This window comes from Galleria mellonella, unplaced genomic scaffold, assembly GCF_026898425.1.
Source record: "Galleria mellonella isolate WM207_F2 unplaced genomic scaffold, CSIRO_AGI_GalMel_v1 utg537, whole genome shotgun sequence".
Taxonomy (NCBI): Eukaryota; Metazoa; Arthropoda; class Insecta; order Lepidoptera; family Pyralidae; genus Galleria; species Galleria mellonella.
The window spans coordinates 4617494-4644414 of record NW_026442112.1 but is presented as its reverse complement, the minus strand read 5'-3'; the positions used below and the strand labels follow the sequence as shown (position 1 = coordinate 4644414).

The window sequence follows — 26921 nt, the reverse complement described above, 5'->3', positions numbered from 1 at the left end:
AGTGTCTAGTGTCCGAGTGTCTAGTGTCTGAGTGTCTAGTGTCTGAGTGTCTAGTGTCTGAGTGTCTAGTGTCTGAGCGTCTAGTGTCTGAGTGTCTAGTGTCTGAGTGTCTAGTGTCCGAGTGTCTAGTGTCTGAGTGTCTAATGTCCGAGTGTCTAGTGTCCGAGTGTCTAGTGTCCGAGTGTCTAGTGTCCGAGTGTCTACTGTCTAGTGTCTAGTGTCTGAGTGTCTAGTGTCCGAGTGTCTAGTGTCCGAGTGTCTAGTTTCCGAGTGTCTAGTGTCTGAGTGTCCGAGTGTCTAGTGTCTGAGTGTCTGAGTGTCTGAGTGTCTGAGTGTCTGAGTGTCTGAGTGTCTGAGTGTCTGAGTGTCTAGTGTCTGAGTGTCTAGTGTCCGAGTGTCTAGTATCTGAGTTTCTAGTATCTGAGTGTCTAGTGTCTAGTGTCTAGTGTCTGAGTGTCTAGTGTCCGAGTGTCTAGTGTCTGAGTGTCTAGTGTCCGAGTGTCTAGTGTCTGAGTGTCCGAGTGTCTAGTGTCTGAGTGTCTGAGTGTCTAGTGTCTGAGTGTCTAGTGTCTGAGTGTCTAGTGTCTGAGTGTCTAGTGTCCGAGTGTCTAGTGTCCGAGTGTCTAGTGTCTGAGTGTCTGAGTGTCTAATGTCTGTGGCTGAGTTTCTAGTGTCTGAGTGACTAGTGTCTGAGTGTCTAGTGTCCGAGTGTCTAGTGTCCGAGTGTCTAGTGTCCGAGTGTCTACTGTCTAGTGTCTAGTGTCTGATTGTCTAGTGTCCGAGTGTCTAGTGTCTGAGTGTCTAGTGTCTGAGTGTCCGAGTGTCTAGTGTCCGAGTGTCTAGTGTCTGAGTGTCTGAGTGTCTAGTGTCTGAGTGTCTAGTGTCCGAGTGTCTAGTGTCCGAGTGTCTAGTGTCCGAGTGTCTAGTGTCTGAGTGTCTAGTGTCCGAGTGTCTAGTGCCCGAGTGTCTAGTTTCCGAGTGTTTAGTGTCCGAGTGTCTAGTGTCCGAGTGTCTAGTGTCTGAGTGTCTAGTGTCTGAGTGTCTGAGTGTCTAGTGTCTGAGTGTGTGAGTGTCTGAGTGTCTGAGTGTCTAGTGTATGAGTGTCTGAGTGTCTAGTGTCCGAGTGTCTAGTGTCTAGTGTCCGAGTGTCTGAGTGTCTAGTGTCCGAGTGTCTAGTGTCCGAGTGTCTAGTGTCCGAGTGTCTAGTGTCTGAGTGTCTAGTGTCCGAGTGTCTAGTGTCTGAGTGTCTACTGTCTAGTGTCTAGTGTCTGAGTGACTAGTGTCTGAGTGTCTACTGTCTAGTGTCTAGTGTCTGAGTGTCTAGTGTCCGAGTGTCTAGTGTCTGAGTGTCTAGTGTCTGAGTGTCCGAGTGTCTAGTGTCCGAGTGTCTAGTGTCCGAGTGTCTAGTGTCTGAGTGTCCGAGTGTCTAGTGTCTGAGTGTCTGAGTGTCTAGTGTCTGAGTGTCTAGTGTCCGAGTGTCTAGTGTCCGAGTGTCTAGTGTCCGAGTGTCTAGTGTCTGAGTGTCTAGTGTCCGAGTGTCTAGTGTCTGAGTGTCTACTGTCTAGTGTCTAGTGTCTGAGTGTCTAGTGTCTGAGTGTCTAGTGTCCGAGTGTCTAGTGTCCGAGTGTCTAGTGTCCGAGTGTCGAAATCGACCTCCTTTCTCTCACTCTCTATACAGTTTTTGTCAATTTATTTTTGTGTTTTATATGTGTCTCGGTCGCAGTGACTGTTATATGTCATCATATCATTTTAACTTTTCAGTGCAAATTTTAACTTTTAAGTTGTTAATGAGTGGTTATTGGTATTTTGGACAAGGCATGGCCGCAATGTCATGCACTTAAATTTAAAAATAAGCCAGTTGGGATGTGTTGCTAATCAGTGATTTGGTAGAGCCATTGCATGGCTGATTTATCAGTACGGGTCCAGATTCAATCATGTTCCTAAAGTCAATTCACACATTCAATTCATATTTCCAAATGACGTCTTTTGGAGCAATAGTAATAATTCAAAATATTGCTGCAAACGGTCAAAAATTAAATTCCACGTTCCAAATCAAAAGCCAAGTTTATCACAAAATGGGCTCATTGTTGCCAATTCCAAGCAAATCTCTTAAATTTTTACTTTACTTTATGGATGGGAAGGACTCCAAACGCGCACTTGACGTGTATGTACATCGAATGCCAGCAAGGCGCAAAGTCGTCGAGCAATCACATTTAGAGTCATGCAAGATAGAAGAGCACAAAGATCAGACCAACAAATTCAACAAAACAATACCACGAATCCCTATGATTTTTACAGATATGCCAAATAAATTCAAACGCATTTAATTCCTAATAAGATTGACATTCGCAATGACGATCAGTAAGTCACAAGGCCAAACGTTGTCTGTTTGTAGCTTAGATTTGGGTACACTATGCTTTTCCCACGTACAACTACATGTGGCGTGTGGCATGTTCACGCATGGGAAAACCATCTCGCTGACAGATTAGTCTTTGTTTATTTTTTAATTGCCATAATTATTAGTAGGAAAATAAAAAAAAATAAACTATTATGGATGTATAGATAGCTATCAAGAATTGTAATTTAATATGTATTTGTTATTTTCTAGAAATAATGTATATGGCAAAACAACGTTTGCAGGGTCAGCTAGTTAATACATATATATAATCCACATTCATCACAAACGGAACGAACGTTTTTTCCAAATTTGTTGGGGTTGCATATTCACGTCAACCAAGATACTCGTTAAGACGAATTAAACGAGCCCAAACTCGATGGGATTTCGTCCTTTAATTACGGAGTTCTTATGGCCACCTTTCTTAAGTTTTTTATATAATTCTTTTGATAACCTCAGAAGGAGGTTTGAGGCATGGTTAAGCTGCTTGTAATATCGGTATATGCTGGTAGGGCACCGGTAAAAGAATATAAATGAAATAGGTGATGATTAAAGGTTTTGTAAGATTTAAGAACTAAGCTACTACACCGATTTTGATAAAATTTCTATAGGACCAATGTGTCAGTATATCCTTTCAGAAAAAAAAAATTCCTAATCGGTTTAAAACTGACGGAGTTATGAAATAACAGACATAAAAAAATACATCCAAATTGAGAACCTACTTCTTTTTGAAGTCCATTAAAAATGAAGCGATCTCATTGTGACGAATTTATCAAAAATTTCCTACGACAACATCTAGGTAATAAAAAAGATCGACATTGACAGGGTATATTATTTTGTGGTTTATTCCTGGTGAATTAATCATGATGAGCCGTCTGATTTGACTTTATCCTTGTATATTATACGTTGACTGGTAAGTACTCTGTTAGTATATACCAACAACGCGAACGGTGGTAGGTTACTATTCCATTAAAAGTTAGTGACTGATTTTATCATCATCATCCTCACACAGTACTAACATTTTGTTCCACAAAAACGCTTTACCTATCACAATATTTACATGCAATGAACGTAATTACACATAAAGCATATTGAATTAAAGTAACTAAATTAGTTCAGAAATGACAAATATAGAATGATATGATAATACGAGTATACTAAGTACTTATCTATTTACATAATAAAAAAAACCTAACACATTAGGAGAGTTACGTAAAGTACGATTAATGTAAAGGAGGTATTTAAACTTTAAGAAAAGTAAGTAAGCTATTTAGACGCTAAGAAAGTAGCGGCATCTAGCGTACATATGAACAACTAAAAATTAAGCCGAAGAATAAACCGACTTAGAGCTTTTCACTTGTTTGTTCACGATGATGTATCTGTACTAGTATAGTATTATATTATCTGTGCTCTCGGTATTGCAGGAGTTCATCGGATATAGTTCGATACAATGGTAATCGTTTAATATCAATAGAAAAAAGTAACTTTTCAATTATTTTAAATAAATCGAAGTCTGCTTCCAGCATTTATTGAATGAAGTAATTTTACGTAAGAATTTAATCATTGATAGCAAATAAATGTTTGGCTTTTGATTTATCTTCACAGCAGGACAAAATACAGAAGCATCGAGTGCAAGTACCTTGGAACAAATAACAAAAAGGTATAGAAAGTTTGAGAGCGATCTAACACTGATTGGTGCAACCGCCGTCGAGGACTGCCTGCAAGATGATGTGGTGGACACGTTAGCTGCTTTGAGGAGAGCCGGGATTAAGACATGGGTTTTGACTGGAGATAAGGTAAGCACTTTTTACTAGAGTTATCTATATTTATCTATATTTTTTTTACCTTTCTTTAACGAGATCGAAGAGAACAGTTTTTAAAGAGGATTTTTATCTTCAAATTAAAGAGAAGTAAGTTTGTTAGGACGAGTCATTATGAAGAAAATCAACAAAAAGTAACAATGAGTTTTCATGGCTGTGTTTAGGTTTGAAGGGTGGGATATGGCAGTGAATTTACAGGGTACAGAGGAATAACATCTGAGTCCTCAGGAATGGCAACGCATGGAGGTATCACAGGCGAAACAGTATACTCTGTTAGCACGGTTACCACTTTCCATAAGGTGAGCTGTTAGCTTGTTTGTCATTATGAATTGCATAAAAAAATTTTTTTCCTAAGAACTTATAAGATATTAAGTGAATTAAGTAAAGATATCTTTTTATAATCTTATGCACTCAAAAAAAAAACCGTCGAAGTCGTACGATTCGTTCGCATTAAAAATTATTAATGGAAAATTGTCAAAATTATTTTTATTGTCATAACTACAAATTTACGGATTTCGAATTTTCCCTTTACTTGTACCATAAGATAGCTTTTTATCAAATTTTATGTTGTCATTGGGAAGTACCCTATCTACGAGGTTTTTATTTCCTTGCAAATGTTAAAATAAAAACAAAAAAGCCGTATTCTTTATTTGGGTTGATTTCGAAGTTGATATTTTTACAGCTTCAAAAGCTGCAATATAGACTTGAATATTCGGTACTAATGTTAGCTTGATACCTCCACGCGTCCACAGAAAGAGGATCTTGACAGACAGACGAAGCTTTGTGAATGAGACTATCTGATAAAATGCCTAATTGTAAAATATAATAATGATTAGAATACCTAATATGTAAATACTATAATTCCTTACAAAGACAAATAAAACAAGCGATTGACGGACAATAATCTACTTAAAATGTATTATCTAATTTACATTACCATAAAATTACATCAATAGCTGAATACCGCGGATAATAGCGAACTCGTGTTGTTGGCTATATATTGTATTTATAAATAGATAAGTGTATTAAAACCTTACTTAATTTATTGCTGTTATCATTGTACGAGTAGCTATCGTAATCCCAATTGGGATAGACGTAGCGTGTTTTTGTTTTCGTGTCATTGTCGTCATCGTGACCATTATTTGCACACTATTGCACATAATTCTCCTCTATAAACTGCCATAAAGAACGATTCTGAGCCACCTGGGTCGTGAGAAGGAGTTGATAATAATGTCAAGTAATCTGGATCTTAGACCACATTGCTAGCAACATACACTAGCAGGTTGATTTCTACGCAATCCATCCTTTAATCTTCGTGGTTAATTCATATTGTATTCCTCAGGATGGACCAACTGACTTAACCTCATTCTTGTTTATTTATTCCTCATTGGTGCTTCGTCATTTTATACGTTTACATAGGCGGGTGCACTATTCCATCTTCATTTACAAAAAAGAGCCATCTAGGTCCATAGAGTTTTTAGTCACCTTTCTATCTAGTATGAGAGGATAGGATATCACCCTATACCGCCTTTGCAATATCTGTAGGTATAATTGTTCGCTTACACTCCCAATCAGATTGGATGTTGTCTCACATCTGCAATATCTGTATAGGTTATTGATTCTCTGTCTCAGCTAGTCTTACAATTGACAATGTTCGTCGATGGTTTTGCAACAGTTTTTTTTTATTATCAATGGAAAGTTGGTCAGTAAGTTAAATTGATAAAATTTGATCTTACGATAAAAGTAGGTAGATAGACCAGAACAATCTCAATTAGTAATTATGGATTTTTTTCTATGTAAACGATTAAAAACCTTAGTCTTTAAAATTTCACTGTTTCTTAGGTGGAGACAGCCATAAATGTGGCGCAGTCGTGCGGGCACATATCTGAAAACGATAGGAGAATGTTCCTTATCGGAGTCACGATGGATTCTGTCGATGTTCATTTGGAGCAATGTAGACGTATCATAAGTGAACAAAGCTACAAGGACTTGACGCTAGTCGTGGATGGAACAAGCGTAGGCGCCATATTGGGCACGCCCTCGGCTCATATCTTCGCAGATATATCTATGAAGTGCGATGCTGTGTTATGTTGCAGATTGTCTCCCATACAAAAGGCGGAGGTAATAATTTTATATGTGTAAGAGTGGTCCATTGATCAAAGAAATGGTGTGTCTGCTATAATTTTATAATAACCACTCAGTCAATTTTCTTGTTATTTTCTTGTTTTATAATAACCACTATTGTAAAATTATATTGTAGACAAAATATTGTATCACTTAAGATGTTTCTATATTAATATCAGCTCAGAATAAGAATAATGCACAATCACTATTAGGTACTCATTAATTTGATAACTTCCAGATTATACTTACAGCATTTAATGGCGTAACTGATTCTGGTTCTGTTACATCTTCCACAGATAGTGAAATTAATAAAACATTGTCCTTCGCACCCAATCACAGCTGCAATTGGAGACGGTGCAAACGATATATCAATGATTCAAGAAGCTCACGTCGGCTTTGGTATTTTCGGAAGGGAAGGCCATCAAGCTGCTAGGTAAGCAAGCGATTTAGTTTTTAATATTATGAAGGTAGCAAACAATGCATATAATCCACCGGATGATAAGACATTATTTCAAATTCCGAGCGGATAGTGGAGAAGATATGTACAATCAGGACGATTACCAGAAGTTGTAATAAATTATATGATCAGACGTGAATTAGTTGGACATGTGGTCCGAACGTTAGCAAGAAAATTTTGAAATAGAACTGTAGAGGTTATGAAACTTCAATGCGAATAAATTAGATCCTAGAACATGTTTAAGATGAGCGATTTAATAGCAGATGTAAAAGGCGATTGCTGTGATTGTGTAGTACTTGTTATTGCTATCTCACATATATTTTCTAATATTATAATAGATATTTGCACTTTAAAGCATTGTGTTAAACTTTGACAATATCAATAAAAAATATCTAGGTTTGTGAAGACTTGACATCCTATCCACACTTGTTTAAAAATTGCTGGATAATAATAATAGAAACAGAACATTTTGGGAGTATTTGTGTCGTCTGCGTTACTCTAATAAGAAAAATAGGTAATCCTGTGACAGTGCCTTTCTTTTCTCGAAGCCATTAGCGGGACTGTTAAGCCAATATGTTCTTCTTGTGGATAAAAGTAGAAGCTTGAAATTGCAGTTATATCAATTTTCAGATGTGCCGATTTTGCATTTACAAAATTCTCAATGGTGAAGAAAATACTCTTAGTATTGGGTCACTGGTATTATCAAAGATTAGCGACCTTAATACATTACTTTAATTATAAGAATTTAGTCTTCGGAAATATTATGGTGAGTTGGTGACGCTTTGCGACGAAGGTCTGGGTTTAGCTTCGCATTTCAATATAATGTCATGTCAATTATGTTCATCGTAGTGTTTGTCCAGCTAAGGTATGCCCTGGATGTGTTGTCAATTGTTTTACGTTTTACATTTGTGTTCATTTTCTTGTATCTTCCGCAACATTTTTATGTATTTTAAATATAAGTTTAATAATCTATGACGCTTATAGAATAGAGATGATATTTATGAGTACTTCCTTTTACTTGAAATTTCTATCCAAGGGGACCTTTACTTATTTGATATGTTTGTAGACCTACTTTTGTAGGAATCTTACTTATTTTTGGATCAATAAATTGGGAATTGGGAGCTGTTTTGTAGACACATAAAAGTGAAGATAAAACTTCAAACTTGCTTTTACAACAATAAATTGCAGAAAACAGCAGTAGGTATTCATACTGGTGCATGAATACTCCCGGTCGGTTTTATTTTTGTAGAATTGTGTTTTATGCAGGTTTGGCCAACTGGCCAACCCAGTGACTTGAAATCCTAAATTATACGTTGATTTATCACTAATAACTTGATTGTCATTTTGCATTGCTTGTTCACAGTTTTTCTTTCAAATAAACAACGGGTTTTCCACACAATCGATATACAACTCGATGTACCTGACTGCGTACAATTTGATATTTACGTCGGTGCCGTGCCTGATACTCGCGGTCACTGAACAGAGGTGGCCCGCCTCATTACTGCTGCAGTGAGTGCCCACTTCAATTCTATTGATACAGCGCGCAATGATGGACGTAGACCCTTCAGGAGTACAGAGTTTTTCAGTACATTTTATTATTTGGAGACACATAAGTAGATCCATCATGGGTAGATGTTGGATGTTTTTAACAATAACATATCTTGGAGCTAAACTTAGATCCGAGGGTCGGGAAGAGAGAGGTAATTTTTTTTTAATGGATGATAATGGAATGGTTACCCCGCATGCGCTAACTGTATACCCTGGCGGGGCACCAGTGAGGGATGATAGGCGAGAATGAAAAAGCAGGTCAGTTAACCCATCGTGGTGAATACACTTGGAATTAAGCACGATGGTTTCCTGGAGGGACCACGGGGAAGTCGACTTGTTAGGGTATATTATTAGCAATGGGAGTAGTAATTCGCATAACTAACAATCCCTTCCCTCCTGGAGGTTATTATTAGGTGATGTGTGGTTTGGTTAATTTCTGGTGATTTCATCACTATAGGCCAGCTGACCTAACTTCATCCTCATTAGGAATTGCTAGCAATGAGGACTACCAATCTAATTGCCAGCAATATACTCTATCAGGTCGATCTCGCCGTGGAAACTGTCGTACTGAATTCCAAGTGTATTCATTACGATGGGCTAAATGACCTGCTTTTTTATTCTCACCTATCATTCGTACTAGTACCCCGCCAGTGTATACCGTTAGCGAAGGCGGGGTTGCCATTCCATTACCACCCATTCAAAAAAACTTCACCTGTATCTATTATTCCTCGCTGGTACCCCGCCGGTGCATGCCAATTGTGTAGACGGCGTTACCATTTTATTTTTATTCCATAAAAAAGTGCAATTTGTGAATGTTTAGATGGTCGTATATAAAGCAGCTTCAGAGATGTTTCCTTCCACGAATGCTCAGGTTATGGAATGAGCTCCATGTCAAGGTTTTTCCAAGAGTCTACAGCGTGGGTATCTTCAAAAAAGGAGTAAAGAGATTTCTGCAGGGTCGGCAACGCACGAGTAATACCTCTGGTATTGCAGACGTTCAAAGGCTTACCATCAGGCGGGCCGTATGCTCGTTTGCCACCTCAGTGGTATAAAAAGATGTGGCGAATAGTAGTATAATAAAAAGTTTTAATATTGCAGGAACCCTACATTATATCGAGAGATCAGTCGAAACAAACTGATGACGTGGAGCAATTTTTTTGTGTGGGTCCTGTCTGCGTGCTACCATTCAGTCATCATTTATATGTTCACGCTGTTGGTCTTCACAAGTTCGGTCATCAGTGAAGATGGAAAAAACATTGACTTAACGTAAGTGTATCAGAGAATAGGACTTATTAGGAACCTAACTGTATATATTCAAGAGCAGATTAAAAGAGCATCTTCTGTCCTCATAAAGTTATTATGTCTATGTATGTATATGTACGTATTTTGTATGTAAAGAGATATTTTATGTCTATGTATATGTATTATTATATACAGATATGTATGTATTATGATTTTATTTATTTGAGTTACTTTGTATATATGTCAACATATTTATTATTTCTTAATAGAAACAACAATACTGTTTCCTATTATTGTACGCACACTGCCCGCTGGTAATTAATGCTCCTCTCCACTCAGTGTTTGCTGGAGGAGAACTCTTACAGAGTTAAGCTCGCCTGTTGTATATCTTTATTTCATATATATGTTTGTAATTTTTTGTGTACAATAAAGAATAAATAAATAAATAGAATCTTCAAACTCAGAGACAGCGTGAAACTCTATCTACTATAGATTTTTATAACTTTAGATACGTTTTTTCTATGAAACTGATGCTAAAACTGAGGCCACCCATTCCTTTCTCATGGGTGTTGTAAAAGGTGACTAAAGAAGGGCGAAGAATGAGCAGCAGCGTCCTAGCGTCCTTCTTAAAACATCTCCAAAGCCTGAGCAGCAGCGTCCTTCTTAAAACATCTCCAAAGCCTAATTGCAGTTGCCAATTCGCTTGCCAATCGTAGTAACTACTGGTCAACCCTTAAGAGGACCCTTATGTTCAGCAGTGGACAGTTAAAGGCTGATATGGTGATGATGGATTAGACAGCAAGTAAAACCTCTAACACAAACAGTAAATTTCCTTCTAGTCTTTAACAACGACTTCCATAGCGCTTTGGTAGGCGAAAAGAGATTGTTAGTAACGGATTCCAGCTGACCCATTGCCAGCAATACACCCTATCAGGTCGACCTCCATGCGGTTTCCTCTGGAAACCATTGTGAATAATTCTAATGGAATTCGTCATAGGTGATAGGTGACGATGAAAGCAGGTCAGTTAGCCTGACCTGCTTTCATCGTCACCTATCATCCCTCACTGGTGCCCCGCCAGCGTATACCGATAGCGCAGACGGGGTTACCATTCCATTATCATATGTTTAAAAAACTTGATATACTTGCAGGTCATACGGAGCAGCACTGTTCCACTTAACGATAATGGTGGTGAGCCTCAAGCTGTGGCTGCAGGCGCGCTATCACACTGTCCTCTTCGTGATCTCCATACTGCTCTCTATTTTAGTCTATGTTGCGTTCGACTCCGTTTACGCAACTGTTTCAATGTAAGTATTTACATGTAAGTACATTAGATGCATTGGAATGCCCATATAGTCTATATAAAAAAAAAAAGTCCTAATACTAGAGAGAGACTTTCTAGAAAATTCGTTTGCCTCTGTTCTACTCGTATTTTAACCATGAAACAGTTGTGTTTCAATAGCTGTATTTCAGTTTGAATGGTAGTCGCAGTGAATTTACAGGGTACAGAGGTACAACACCTGAGTCCGGGGGGAAAGGGATTGTTAGTAATGGATACTGAGAATCCCATTGCTAGCAATATACCCAACCAAGTCGACCTCCTCGCGGTTCTCTCTGGAAACTATCATGGTTATTCCTGATGAATTCATTATGATGGGCTAACTGGCCTGTTTTCATTGTCATCTATCACCCTACAATGGTGCTCCGCCAGCGTATCCCGTTAGCGCAGGCGGGGTTACTATACAATTTTCACCCATCAAAAAAAAACTTGTTTTAATTTTCAGACCATCAGACGCCGACCCTATAGGGACGTACACAAGACTGTTATCGTCTCTCTCATTCTGGTTGCTGAACTTACTGGTGGTGGCGGCGTGTCTAGCGCCTGACTTCTGCGCTCGCCTCATATCCGACAAGTGGGGCAAGAGGCAGCTACCTAGCATGCATTTTATGCAGGAAATTTTTGTGACCAGATTATGAGCTAAAAGTTCATTAAACAATATATTCCAGAGGCCTTTAACCTTTAAAAAAAGTATATATGTACTTTCAGACATTGCCCATAGTTATTAGCTGCTCTCTTATTTTGGAGTGGGCATTAGACAATTCTAGTGTGGGCAAGGCCCACCCGGCCTCCCTTTAAATATACTTATGTGAACTAGAAACATAATGACGTGCTGTTTTACAGATTAATATTTGTTGAAAAATATTATTCTTATTTAGTACCTGTCTCTTGAAATATTTTTTTTTTACGTGTAAACAAATTAGGCAAAGGAACTTTGTGCATAATTATATTGTTTTAAACGATGTAACACGAGCAAAGTTTGTTGTTGGCTGCGTAGTAGCATATCACCTAGTAAGTAACTAGGTCTTGTGATAATATATTATGACCTTAGATTATATACATAGAGCATCGAGCCACAAAAACGGTCAACTTTTTGTCAGCTAATTGTCAAATTTTTCTTTTTTCGCTTTTCTCGAAGCATTTGTAAGGAGGCACTTTATCTAAATAATCTAAGATTATGACATTACAGGGATAAAAAACGAATTAATGATTACAAATATAGAAATAAAATTAATTTATTTATATAATAGATTAATGTACCTATTGTTACATAATGTAATTATGTTGATTTCAATATATGAAATCATGATTTGTGATAATATTGTGATTGACAATTAGACTAGTTGTTTACTGATACATATGTTACAATATGTGCAAAGATAAATTTATTTTTATAACTTTATAAATTTATTTTTATAAGAAAGAATGAAGAAATAAATAATTTAATCAAACAAGCATGCGACTCACACAGTAGCACACAAAACATGAACAAAACAAACAAAAAAAAAAGCAATAGTACACAAATAAAAAGCGTTTTCTGCTCAATTAAAATCTAAATTAAATATATATAAATATATATATATATATATATATATATATATATATATATATATATTTTGTTTATTGTTTCTTTTATTTATTTATTTTATTGTAAGATGTACTAACATTAGACTAAGGTTATGTTACTAACAAATTGGGCCATTGTAGCCTGTAATAATATGTAAATTATTATAACAATTTATTCTGTAGTTCATATTATTGAACATTTTAATTTATTTAAAATACAGATCCAACTTGGCTAATAAAATGACTTATCTCGTTAATAAGTAGTCTGTATTTCAAAATATTTCAAGAGGGTTGACGTCAGGCATGCGACCGGTCGTAAAAGTAAGCCAAATCTTTTCTGTAATATGGGTAAAAAACATTGGCGACCTTGTTTTTTGGAATGAGGGTAGGACGAAGAAGAAAGTGAAACTACAGTATTAAGAACTAGTGGTAACTTCACCTGCGCTATTTTTTTAATGGGTGATAATATAATGGTAACCCCACCCGCGCTAACGGTATACACCGGCGGAGCACCAGTGAAGGATGATAAGTGAGGATGAAGCAGGTCAGTTAGCCCATCGTGACGAATTCAAAAAGAATTGTTCACGATGGTTTCCAGGGGGAACCACGTGGAGGTCGACCTAATAAGGCATATTGCTAGCAACGGGGCAGTCAAACTCCATTGTTAACAATCCCTTTCCCCCCTCACCTGCGCTATTAGTATACTATGACGGGTTTCCAGTGAACGTTCATTGGTGAGGGTAAAGTTAAGTCAGTACTGATAACTTTTCAACAGAAATTGAAAATCTGAAGGTCTGTAGGGCCCTTTTAAAAAAAAGAAGGTATTTTATACGCTGACTAGCCGGCTAGGGTTATATTTATTCCACTTCTTTCCTGCACTAATTGTCGATTTCCTTAAAGCAGCGGCAAGAACATTGCTTTCGCAGAAATTGGGTTCCTGGTTCAATTTTTGAAACGAAGTTGTCTGAATTGGCTCGGATCTGGGTTTCCTGGTTGTACCGCTAGACGCTCTTTGCCTGGTTTCTGATAACACAGGGTTTTTTAGCTTGAGGACTGGACAGTTGGTGTGCCTATGTAGCATTTATTTGTACCCAAGCAATCGACTTTGTACAAAGTCGATTGCTTGGGTACCTTTGTCCCATTCGTGTTTCAACCGTGAAGCAGCTGTGTTAGCATGGCTGTCTTTCGGTTTTAAGGGTGGGATATGGCGTGAATTTACTGGGTACGGAGGAATAACACCTGAGTCCTCAGGAATGGCAACGCATGGGGGGTATTATGGGCGAAACAGTATACTCTGTTATGTCCATGGCACCGCTCATGTCTATAGGCGACGGTTACCACTTTCCATCAGGTGGGCCGTCAGCTTGTTTGCCATTCTAAGTTGTATAGAAAAAATATTGGAATAATGACACAATTGTTCTCTTGTTTATTTTTTTTTTAATGAATTTTCAAAGTTGTCCGTCATTCAGACCATTACAATTTTCAATATAAAAAAAATAATAACTCCGGCGTAGACGTCCCTCGAAGCCTATAAGATCGAGGGAGTATTATTATAACTATTAATTTATTTAATAACTAACTGTTCCCCGCGATTTCGTCCGTGTTTCCGTCGTTTTTCGTAAAATAAGTAGCCTATGTCCCTTCTCACGGTTCAGTGATTTTGATGTTACAGACACATTTCTCTTCACTGCTCTGCTCCTATTGATCGTAGCGTGATGAAAGTATACTATAACCTACCCAGGAGTATGAAGAACAATTGTACCTAGTTTCGTTAAAATCCGTCGAGTAGTTTTTGTTTCTATAACGAATATACAGACAGACAGACAAAAATTTTACTGATTGCATTTTTGGCATCAGTATCGATCACTAATCACCCCCTGATAGTTATTTTGGAAATATATATCATGTACAGAATTGACCTCTCTACAGATTTATTATAAGTATAGATTATACATCATTTATTTTTAAAACTTTAATATCTTTTCTAATATCTACCGTACCTATATTTTTTTATACAACTTACAATGTTATTAGTTTATATATATAACGTGAAATTAAAGAACCCATCGTGTTGGCCGTTTCCGGTATTGTTTATTTCTGTTGGTCGTTTCCGGTAATTGTTTATTTTTATTATTAAAGTACTTAGATTAATCTTTCTACACATATATAAGTGAATACATCTAATATTAGGTATTTGTAAATATCTATTTTTGTAACCTATAATAGGTATTAGACGAGAAAATATCGGCTGTGCTCTTAATGAATGATACGATATTTTTGTAAGATAAATTTTATATAGAATCGCGCCATATCTGCGCAGTGGCGGACTAAGCTCGTCAAAGGGTCCAGGGAGAGGGGGGGGGGGAGGTGCACCTGAATGAGGTTTTTTTTAATGGGTGATAATGGAATGATAGCCCCATCCGCGCTATTGGTATACACCGGCGGGGCACCAGTGAAGGATGATAGGTGAGAATGAAGCAGGCCAATTAGCCCATCGTGACGAATTCAACAAGAATTGTTCACGATGGTTTCCAGGGGGAACTACGTAGAGGTCGACCTAATAAGGTATATTGCTAGCATGGGGCAGTCAAACTCCATTGCTAACAATCCCTTTCCCCCCTCATCTGCGCTATTAGTATACTATGACGGGTTTCCAGTGAACGTTCATTGGTGAATAGTGAATGAGGTTTGATAAGTTCATGTAACATTCATTAATGTAATTTTACAAGCTTTTTATTCTGTTTCCATTTGTATGTATAAGAACATAGATATGAATGTGGAAAATGGAAACCCCCCAAGGCCAGAGGCCGGTGGCAGGCTTCTCCCCATCCCTTTAGTCCGCTACTGTATCTGCGTCTAAGTGTTATTATGCCTTAATTATAAGTTGCTTATGAATGTAAGTAAATATATTTGTAAACTTACATTACGTATAATAAAAATCAAGTCTTTATATTTTATTTAGTTTTATTGACTACATTGGTGGTCTAATAGTTGAAAAGCGGGGGGAAAGGTTTGACAAAAGTTTGACAGCCCCATTGCTAGCAATATGCCTTATTAGGTCGACCTCCACGTGCTTTCCCCTGGAAACCATCGTGAACAATTCTTGTTGAATTCGTCACGATGGGCTAACTGACCTGCTTCATCCTCACCTATCATCCTTTACTGGTGTCCCGCCGGTGTATACCGACAGCACGTGTGGGGTTACCATTCCATTATCATCCATTAAAAAAATAGTTGAAAAGCTACCAATGGTTGTAGGTTCGATCCCGTCACAATACAAACATTTATACTTATTCATGATTATGTATTACCTACTTATTTTTTACTATTCTTTGTGTATTTATGTATACCATACCATGGTTCCGTGATCCCTCGCTCCACCGAGGTGAGGAATGGGCAACAGCCTACTCTACCCTCGCGGGGTTAAAAAACCCGCCCTATTCATAAAAACGTTAAATTTCTCATAAAGCTCTTGAACTGTTTTTACTCTTTCTTTTTTTTTTGTATTAAATGTTCAGTTTGTATGAAAGTGACAAAACAGTGTAATACCTTAAATATGTAGGTTTATAGGAGGTTGTAGTTTTATATGAATAAGGGGTTAAAACTGCCTACGTACAGCGTTATAATAGTGAATATTTCTAGGATTAAGCTTCTTTTTCATTAGTTAACAATAGCGTGAAGGCATCGAATGGAAATACTATAAATTTCACAACATACGTTTACTATCGAAACGAAGTTACATTTTGAATTACTGGCGTAAACGCGCGCGCCAGTGTGTCACGTAAAAATGCCTTAAGAGCTGATTCGTAACTGCCAGCGCCGGCGGCGTCGCTAAGCTAACGATTAGTGTTGTGAAAAATGAGCTCCGAGGCGGAAACTCGAGCTCCGAGTCGAAGCTACTGAGTCTTCAAAGCTCGAGCTCTGAGGGCTCGTAAGTCTTAAAGGCTCGAGTCTTGAAGGCTCAAAAGTCTTAAATAAAGGGTTCGAGTCGAAGCTCGAGCTTTATTTATATACCTGATAATATTACAATGAAATATTTTTATTTAATTGTGGTAAGTACGTATAAAATGAAATAAAAGGACACAAATTAATCATGTTTTTTATTGTGAATGGCGTATTGCAACTGATGATAGGTTATGCGTTAGAACCCTACATAATAATAGCTTTTTCCATAAAAAGCTATAACAGTGAGGGTGGTTCTAGAAGAGCTCTGACACATTGAATTACTGATATACAACAGATAGAAAGTAAGACGAAATAAGAAGTATCAGTAGTATCAAACTCAATGGTAAATCTAACAAACTTTAACCAGTAAAAACTACAATAAAATGTATTTTTATTTAAACCAGGCAAACTGCGCTACATGAATGGCGTATACAAGTAATTATTACAATAATATTAATAGTAATGTGGGTAGTTCTAAAAACTAGCGATAACACTGGATCGATGATTCAATGAGTCGAAGACTCGGGAAACTCAAGCCTTATAACAACTCTAGTCATACATATGTCCTCATATCTATGAAGTCATATCCATGGAGTCATATCTATGAAGTCGTACATATGAGGTCATATCTATGATATCTTCTATTACCAGAGGGAGACTTTGTACAAAAGTCGATTGCTTCGGGTACCTCTGTCCCATTCGTGTTTCAACCGTGAAGCAGTTGTGTGTGCATGGCTGTGTTTCGGTTTGAAGGGTGGGATATGGCGTGAATTTACTGGGTACAGAGGAATAACATCTGAGTCCTTAGGAATGGCAACGCATGGGGGGTATCATGGGCGAAACAGTATACTCTGTTATGTCCATGGTACTGCTCATGTCTATAGGCGACGGTTACCACTTTCCATCAGGTGGGCCATAGATATGTCAGTTTGTTTGCCATTCTAAGTTGTATAAAAAAAAATATATGTAGTCATATCTATGGAGTCATATCTATGTAGTCATATCCATGGAGTCATATCTATGATAACATATCTATGATGTCATATCTAAGATGACATATCAATGATGTCATATCTATGATGCCATATCTATGATGTCATATCTATGATGCCATATCTATGATGACATATCTATGATGTCATATCTATGATGTCATATCTATGATGTCATATCTATGATGTCATATCTATGATGCCATATCTATGATGTCATATCTATGATGCCATATCTATGATGTCATATCTATGATGTCATATGTATGTAGTCATATCTATGATGTCATATCTATCTATGGAGTCATATATATGTAGTCATATCTATGATGTCATATCTATGGAGTCATATATATGTAGTCATATCTATGGAGTCAAATCTATGTAGTCATATCTATGATGTCATATGTATGTAGTCATATCTATGTAGTCATATCTATGATGTCATATGTATGTAGTCATATCTATGTAGTCATATCTATGATGTCATATCTATGGAGTCATATCTATGTAGTCATATCTATGGAGTCATATATATGTAGTCGTATCTATGATGTCATATCTATGATGTCATATCTATGGAGTATATTAGATAAACAAGAGGTCAATGATGCATTTAATGAATTCCACGATATTTTTACATTATTATATAATTTGTGCTTCCCAATAATAAAAGTAAAAAACTCTAGTAAAAAGAAACTGTCACCGTGGATTTAAGGAAAAGTTGTTACAAAAAGCGTAGACTTTACTATCAATACATAAAATCAAAACAATCTAACAAAAGAAACAATAAACAAATATATCAACCATACACTAAAATATTACAAAAATGTATAAATCAAGCGCAAAGAATTAATAATAATAGGTATCTAAATCAATCAAAAAACAAATGTAAAGCTTCCTGGACAATTATACGAAAAAATATTGACACACTATCACAGAAGCATGACATTCATAAAATTAAATATAATGGTAAAATTATAAATAATTTGAATGACATTGCTAACACTTTTAATAATTATTTTATTGACATAACAAAAAATAATAATAATCACTTTAACAAAAATCATTGCGACTTTAAATTAAATAAGTCAAATACACTCAATAGCATATTTTTAATGCCAGTGACAATAGATGAAATTAGTCGCATAATCTTAGCTCTAAATAATACAAATTCAACTGGATACGATAATATTAAGTCTAAAATACTTAAATTATGTTCTCACCAGCTGGCTATCCCATTGACTTATATTATAAACTTGTCTATGGAAAAAGGCGTATTCCCTGATAGATTAAAAATTTCGATAATAAAACCTATTTATAAAAAGGGAGACGATATCGATATTACAAACTATAGACCAATTGCTCTCATTTCAGTGATCGCAATGGTTTTTGAAAAGGTTATGGCTATAAGACTGAATAATTTCATTAAAAAACATAATATCATTAAAGACGATCAATTTGGATTTCAAGAGGGCAAATCCACGACACTGGCATGCTACAATTTAGTTAAAGATATCTGTAAAGGTATCAATAACAAAATACCTACAGTAGCAATATTTCTTGATATGTCAAAAGCGTTCGATCTAGTAAAACATGACTTACTAATATTAAAATTAGAAAATTTAGGAATCAGAGGAATATCACTTGAGTGGTTTAAAAGTTATTTGCATAATAGAAGACAATGCATAGAATTGACAAATACAATCAATAATGAAAGAGTAGTAACACGTTCCCAATTGAAAATTAATGAAACCGGGGTACCTCAAGGTAGTATACTGGGCCCGTTACTATTTCTTCTATATATAAATGATCTTCCAGATTCAGTTGACCAAAAATGTATTTTATTTGCAGATGACTGTACATTGCTATGTAAATGTAAAGACTTGGACACTTTCAAAAATGACATTAAGGATATATTAAATAAAATAATAACATGGTTAACAAAAAATAATTTAAAAATTAATTTACTTAAAACAAAAATAATTCATTTCAAAACTTATTCAAGCCCCAGCCTTGACCTAAATATAAATTACAAAAATAATAATATAGAAGTAGTGGATTCCACTACTTTTTTAGGTATCACGTTAGATAAACACTTAAATTGGAAGAAACACGTTGATAATGTTTGTAAAAAAATTAATAAATTTGTATTTGCATTGTATAAATTGCGTCAGATTGCAACCATACAGACTGCTCTTAGTGCATATCATGGATTCGTTTCATCGGCACTTAGTTATGGTTTGATTATTTGGGGGAATTCGCCTGATATAGAAAGAATCCTCAAAGCGCAAAAAAAATGTATAAGGGCTATTAGCAATGTGGGGTGCCGGGAATCTTGTAGGCCATTATTTAAAAAATTAGGAATCCTTCCCCTGACTTGCATGTATATATTTGCTATATGTACTTTTATTAAGCAACACCCTGAATTATTTAATACATGCGGACAACTCAAAGAAGGCATTAGATCACACAGAAAAAATAAACTTGTGATACCAAAAAGTAATTTGATCTTGTACCAAAAGAATGTTTCATTTATGGCCCAAAAAATATATAATAAACTTCCTTCAGATCTTTTAGACCTTCCCTTGAAAATATTTAAGAAACGGCTTCATCTATGGCTTCTGGATAAGGTCTTTTACAGTATGGGAGAATATTATGCCTACACATCCCAAAAATAGTTAACATAATTATTAATAATATAAATCCTTAAGACTTGACATAAATTTGCTATTGTAATTTGTATTTATTTAATAATAATAATGTAATTGTTAATTTTATTTGACGATATTGAATATGTACTTACATTTATTGATTTGACTTGATAATTGTTTGAGCATTGTTTTCTTTTTTTTTTCTTTTTTTTTTATTATTCTATGATCATAATAATGTAGTATAAATTAAATTTGTATCCTTATTTAAGGAATAAATTAGATTTGCATGCCTACAATTTTAAGGCAATTAAACAGATGCCAAAAAGTTTTGTCACATGGCCCTTATAATGTCAAATGTCTGTTTAAAGCAAATAAATATTTCATTTCATTATATTTCATTTCATGTCATATGTATGTAGTCATATCTATGAAGTCATATCTATGGAGTCATATCTATGAAGTCATACATATGAAGTCATATCTATGAAGTCATATATATGTAGTCATATCTATGTAGTCATATCTATGAAGTCATACATATGAAGTCATATCTATGAAGTCATATATATGTAGTCATATCTATGGAGTCATATCTATGTAGTACAAATACGCGGCTTTTTCGACACTATAGAAGATGCTGAAGCTTCATTTTCTGTAAGCGAAGTATCAGTAGTATCAAACTCAATGTGTTCCGATGTTACATTATCTTCCTCAATCATTTTGTAAATCTAACAAACTTTAACCAGTAAAAACTATAATAAAATTTATTTTTATTTAAACCAGGCAAACTGCGCTACATGAATGGCGTATACAAGTAATTATTACAATAATATTAATAGTAATGTGGGTAGTTCTAAAAACTAGCGACAACACTGGATCGGCGCGTTTAGTTTCCTCTGTAGGATGAGGTACAAAATTGTAATAAATATATGTTATTCAGCAGTGAAATTAATAATTAAATCGAAGCATTTGGCGTTCCATTGTTTCTGCCTACCCTAATGGGAGACAGGCGTGACAGATATGTATGTATGTATGTATGAAATTAATAATAGTACATTACTGCAGCGGCCAGCAACTAAGGCATTGATGGACGAACGTACAAATGTGGGCCGAGGTGTAACCGTGGCACACATACGTGAGTCCATCAATGCCTAGTTGTGACCAAGGCTTGTATAGTACTTTTCTCAAACAATGCGCGGAAATCAAAAACACAATTTTACTTTTTAAATTCAATGACGAATAACGAACAATAATAATTTTTCACGCGCCATAATGTTCCCTTGGTTTTTTTTCCAATAAACAGCTTTCTATTTGCAAGCCAGTTCGAAATTTAAATAAAACCTTGTATTAGTTACCTCCTTGGTAGCCATGTTTCGAAGTAAAACATTTCATTTTTAAATTACAGGACAGATATGAGTTTACATAGTAACTTATCTGGCCGCAAAACACGACAGATATGGATTTTCATACAACTTTTGCCGGCCGCTGCCCGCATATATCTGGCCTGTACGGTAATTTTGATTTATCTCGAAGATTGTCAAAATAATGCTCACATTTCCAAGCATGTTTGAGAAAAACATATTTATTAGATTTATTTTGGAGCAAAATGTTGTGTAGTGAGTTTTTAAAACAGAGCTCGAGTCGCAACTCGAGCCTTGGGACTAGGGCTCGAGTCTGGGCTCGAGCCTTCCCAATATGGCTCAAGGCTGAAGCTCGAGCCTTCATAGGAGACTCGAGCCTTCAATGAGTCGAAGACTCGGGAAACTCGAACCTTTTAACAACTCTACTAACAATAATGCACGGGAGGGCGACGCGCGCGGGGAGGACCATCGGAAAGGGGAATTACTTGGGGCCGTTGCGCGGTGGCGGTTTTAGGGGCTCGCGTTACAACAATAAATAATTATATTTTAGCATCTTCACTGACGTCTGTCTTCATTTGGTACCCTTTTTAATATTTGAACACCTTGTTAAGACTAGGTAGTCAAACTTAGACTGAGACACAGAGCAAATCTAATAATTAGACCAAGGATCCTTTAACGAATTCCATTCCATGGAGCAGCGTTTTGTTTTGTTTTGTGTAAATCTAAGGGGTTAATCAGCGGTGCACGAATCCTATTGATTTTATTATTTGAATTAGTAAATTAAATTAGTAATTACCAATTTTATAATTAGACAACGAAATTAATAATATACCATTCCATAATTTACTAATTAGTAATTCGACAACGAATGAATTAATAATATACTAATTTTCATTTAAAATATGTATACCATTTAATTATTACAAATTTACTTTGATAATAATATTAAATGTACTAAATTGTCAACGTACTAAAAAGACATACCATACGATCGCGCCGACTCGATAATGTTCGTACCGACTCGTACATGAACAATTACTTAGTAGACGCGTACAGTAAAGTACAGACTTTAGTAGTTTAATGATTTGAAAATAATTAGACTACTAATTACACTAATTACTTGATTGAGCAATTAATTCGATCAAATTGCTCAGTAAAATAATATGTGGACAGATTAGTAAAGTCGGCATCACTAGTGTCAACCTTTGGTGTCAAGTTAGTACTAGCCGAAGTAGCCGACTTTTACAAATATATTATGTATTAAATTCTTATTAATTTTGAATTCTGTTTATACTAGAATTATTAATGTAGTAAACAGCAGTAATTAAATATTTTATTTACCTGAAATAAACTAATGTATTTATTTCGATATCCAGTAATAATTTGAAGACAATTTAGTATTTTATATTGAAAGATATGGCGTTAATGAAATCTAAAGAAATTCCTGAAGATGCTGTCGTTCTAGATGAAGTGGAAGCCACTACATATATTTGGGACCTTGTTGATAAATGGAATTCTATATCAGATGTGTAAGTAATAAAGAAAATGCATCAAATAAAATAATTGAGGTTATGCCATTATTTTTATTAAGTTAAACCTACTCATTTATATATTTTTATGACATCTCTAATTTACAGATGGGCATTGCGTTATGGGCCGAGTGTTCTTGGAGGGGTTAATGCGTTCGCCGGAATACTAATTAACAGACATTACAGGAACAAATTGAAACTTGGTACATATGGATTTTACTCGTCAGTTATACCTATCACTTTGATGCCGGGCCTCATGACTACATTATTTCACAGACATGTAAGATTTTCGAAATGTGTTATTTTTTCAGATTATAACAATATACATATTATGATTATACACCAGCCTTTTCTTCAACATAGGAGCCAATAAAAAAATATATCTTTTTTTTTCTTAAATGTAGAGATTGGCTCAGTTATATTATTATACTTCCACACAATATTTATAGCAAATGCTACTTATCAATTTTAAAATACTTTTTTAACATTGTTTTATATAAAATATGAAATTACAGTTGCTGACTGGTTCTAGCATTTCTATGGGACCGACCCTTCTTTTCACATGGGTATTGTAAGAGGCAACTAAGGGAACTTAATGGTAGAGGGACAGGCAGCAGCATCTCTTAAAACATCTCTAAAAGTCAAACTATGCCTGCCAACCCATCACCCAAGTGTGGCATCTACTGGCAAAACTCCTTATTGGGAAGGCTTGTGTTCAGCAGTGGACAGTTAATGGCTGAAATGATAATTAACTTTTTTTTTAATTTTATTTTTTTATTTTATACAACTTAGAATGGCGAACAAGCTAATGGCCCACCTGATGCAAAGTGGTAACCGTCGCCTATAGATATGAGCAGTACCATGGACATAACAGAGTATACTGTTTCGCCCATGATACCCCCCATGCGTTGCCATTCCTGAGAACTCAGGTGTAATTCCTCTATACCCAGTAAATTCACGCCATATTCCACCCTTCAAACCGAAACACAGCCATGCAAACACAACTGCTTCACAGTAGAAACACGAATGGGACAGAGGTACCCAAAGAAAGAAAGACTCTGTTTTCCGCACTTAGCCTCCCATTTGGGCCGTTGTGCGTGAGAGGTACCCAAGCAATTGACTTTTGTACAAAGTCTCCCTCTGGTACTTTTTTTATTATTACCATTAATAATGGTAATAAAATTCCCCAAAAATAAAGCCATAGCTAGCAAATACTATATAAATATTCTATTCAATTGCAGTTGATAACATCAGACATGTTACTGATGAAGAGAGATATGTGCCCTATTTGCTATGAAGTCAGATCTGCAGCTATACAGTTAAGCTTCGGCATAGCATATCCCATGGTACTTGGTCCTACGGCAGCATTGATGGTAATTATAATATACATAACAATTTTAAATTTTTATTATGTACAATTAGGATAGCAGATTAGATATTGTGCAACTTGCATGCTCTCTATAGAAACTTATTAATTTCACCGAGTAAAAAATGTAAATTAAACTATTGTGAAATTACCACTTTTCATTAGGTGAATCATCTCTTTGTTTATCATTCTATCTTAAAATGAAAATATTAAATAAAGAGTGTATTCCACAAAGAAAAAAAGCAGACCAATTGTGACAAAAGCAGTTATTTTAAATTAAACAATAAGCTATTGAACAGATTTCGATAATATTGCTGTGAGACTGTTCTGTAAGTATATATTTTCAGATAAAAAAGAATTTACCAAATCAGTTTAGAACTGACAAAGTTATGAGGTAACAAACACTAAAAAACAGTGATTCTCAAACACTGTGCCGCGGCACATTTGTGTGCCGCCAAATTTTAAAAGTGTGCCGCCAAATTTTGCAAATATTTAAAATTTTTGTCACAAACTATTTACGCAGTGTGTGTGTGTGTGTAGTAAGTAAATAATTTTTATCTTTTGCTTTGTGTGCCGCCAAATTTTGAAATCGTTGAATATGTGCCGCAACAAAAAAAAAAAGGTTGAGACTCACTGCTAAAAAATTACAATTAAATTGAGTACCTTTCTCCTTTTGAAAGTATGTTTTGTTGTTGACATACCAAAATGTTACCAAAACCTGAGACCTAATTTCTGCAATATGTAACCAATGTGCTTTACACTTCATTCTTCACATTCTCATAAAATTTGAACTGTGTTATCTGTGCTGTAGTTTAACTATCACTAATATATGAAATGACTAGCGGCCCGTCCCGGCTTCGCACGGGTGGACGTTTTTACAACATTTTAAACAGTGTTATTGTGACATACCGATAATAGTTGGACATATAGTATCGCGAAGTTTTTTTGTAGTTGTTGATGTTTTCTTCAATATTGTAGAACATACTTTTGTTCTATCACCAATAGCTTCCGCAGTGCACGCGGCGAAAGATATTTTATAGTATTTTTTTACATCTCGAGTTATGTTACTAAAGTTTTAGCAAGGATCCCTAATCTTTTCTAGCAATAAATATAACCTACGTTACTCAGGGTGAATGTAGCTTTTTAATGGTGAAAGAATTTTTGAAAACGGCAAAGTAGTTTTGTGTTTATTCATTACAAACATACACATAAAAATACAAGCCTTTCCTCTTTATAATATTAGTGTAAATGTAGATATATTTAATGCAATATGAACTGGTAACTCAATTGATAAGAGCTGAGAACCTAACTAATAGCAAATCAGTTACAGATTCAAACTGACACCTTTCAATTTTTTTCTTACAATTATGATCTACATATGTTTTTTATCTTCTTTTCAGTTTGCCAATAGGTACAGTACATTCAGAATACCTGATCTAACAGATGGACCAAAGGTGGTGTTCCAGTTTTTAAGAAATATCACAAAAAGATTCCACAATACTTTAGTTACTTTGACCGTGTTCCAATTAGTGGCGTCATCGTTCATTACCTACCTTGAAATACGAAACAATTTCACTTTTAGAAGAAAGTTGACTGAGATTGAAAAGGATTTTGACAATGCAGAAGACGTGAATTAAATGATTGTGTTATAGTTTTTGTTATTGTAGACGGAAATGTATATAGTGTTATAAATATACACGTAGGTAATTTATTATTTAGTTCTTTAATTTTATTATTAATCCATAATTACTTTCAATGGAGTTTAATGAAAATATAACTAAATTTTGTTGCAATTTTCTTTATAGGAACACTCTCCAGAGGGAGACTGTACAGAAGTCAATTGCTTGGGTACCTCTGTCCAATTCGTGTTTCTACCGTAAAGCAGTTGTGTTTGCATGGCTGTGTTTTGGTTTGAAGGGTGGGATATGGCGTGAATTTACAGGGTACAGAGGAATAACACCTGAGTCCTCAGGAATGGCAACGCAATGGGGGGGTATCTTGGGCAAAAGAGTATACTCTGTTATGTCCGTGGTACTGTTCATGTATATAGGCGACGGTTACCACTTTCCATCAGGTGGGCCGTCAGCTTGTTTGCCATTCTAAGTTGTATAAAAAATAAAATCTTTAAATGCTTCAATTAATTAATAAAATTTTTATTATGTATTACTATTGGGCATCAGTAGCTTATCTTGTGGTTGGATTGATTATTTGTTTGTTCATATTTTCATTGAGTTCTATTGAACTATATTATTATTAAAATTTGAAATCTGTATCTCTAAATATTCACCATCATCATATCAGCCTTTAACAGTCCACTGCTGAACATAAGCCTCCCCTTAGGGGGGGGGGGGGGGGGGGCTTTGCCAGTAGTTGCCACGCTTGGTAGATGAGTTGAAAATCGCAGTTAGGCTTTAGATATGTTTTAAGAGGGATGCTGTCCATCCCTCGACCTCCCTTAGTGGCCTCTTACTACACCCACGGGAAAGGAAGAGGTTTTTCTATTCTATGCCGGCACCACATGGTAAATCTTTAAATATTACTTGTATATATTGTATATACCTACTGTAAGGTTTTTTTTTGATGGG

The 26921-nt window shown here is 35.6% G+C and overlaps 2 protein-coding genes across 2 annotated transcripts in view; both read left to right on the top strand.

Annotated features, from left to right (window-relative positions):
* LOC113512774 (phospholipid-transporting ATPase IF-like) overlaps positions 1–12436 on the top strand; it is a 35262-nt gene extending 22826 nt beyond the window's left edge. Inside the window, exons 10-17 of the mRNA XM_052898712.1 lie at positions 4001–4191; positions 6058–6336; positions 6636–6772; positions 7427–7562; positions 8160–8305; positions 9443–9610; positions 10736–10891; positions 11369–12436. Of these exons, the coding sequence (XP_052754672.1) occupies positions 4001–4191; positions 6058–6336; positions 6636–6772; positions 7427–7562; positions 8160–8305; positions 9443–9610; positions 10736–10891; positions 11369–11561 (1406 nt within the window). The 3' untranslated portion in view covers positions 11562–12436. The remainder of the gene's footprint in view (positions 1–4000; positions 4192–6057; positions 6337–6635; positions 6773–7426; positions 7563–8159; positions 8306–9442; positions 9611–10735; positions 10892–11368) is intronic.
* Positions 12437–22500: 10064 nt separating this feature from the next.
* On the top strand, positions 22501–26050 carry LOC113512782 (uncharacterized). Its single transcript, XM_026896699.3, has 4 exons — positions 22501–22970; positions 23079–23250; positions 24212–24343; positions 25737–26050. The coding sequence occupies exons 1-4, from the start codon at positions 22858–22860 to the stop codon at positions 25971–25973; spliced, it is 654 nt and encodes a 217-aa protein (XP_026752500.2). The 5' UTR covers positions 22501–22857; the 3' UTR covers positions 25974–26050.
* Positions 26051–26921: the final 871 nt, after the last annotated feature.

Bases quoted from the DNA above. Each gene is read 5' to 3' on its own strand.
- LOC113512782 (XM_026896699.3), top strand. From the start codon at position 22,858: ATGGCGTTAATGAAATCTAAAGAAATTCCTGAAGATGCTGTCGTTCTA. The intron at 22,971-23,078 runs GTAAGTAATAAA...TCTAATTTACAG, and splicing joins TGGAATTCTATATCAGATGT to ATGGGCATTGCGTTATGGGC. The intron at 24,344-25,736 runs GTAATTATAATA...TCTTCTTTTCAG, and splicing joins GTCCTACGGCAGCATTGATG to TTTGCCAATAGGTACAGTAC.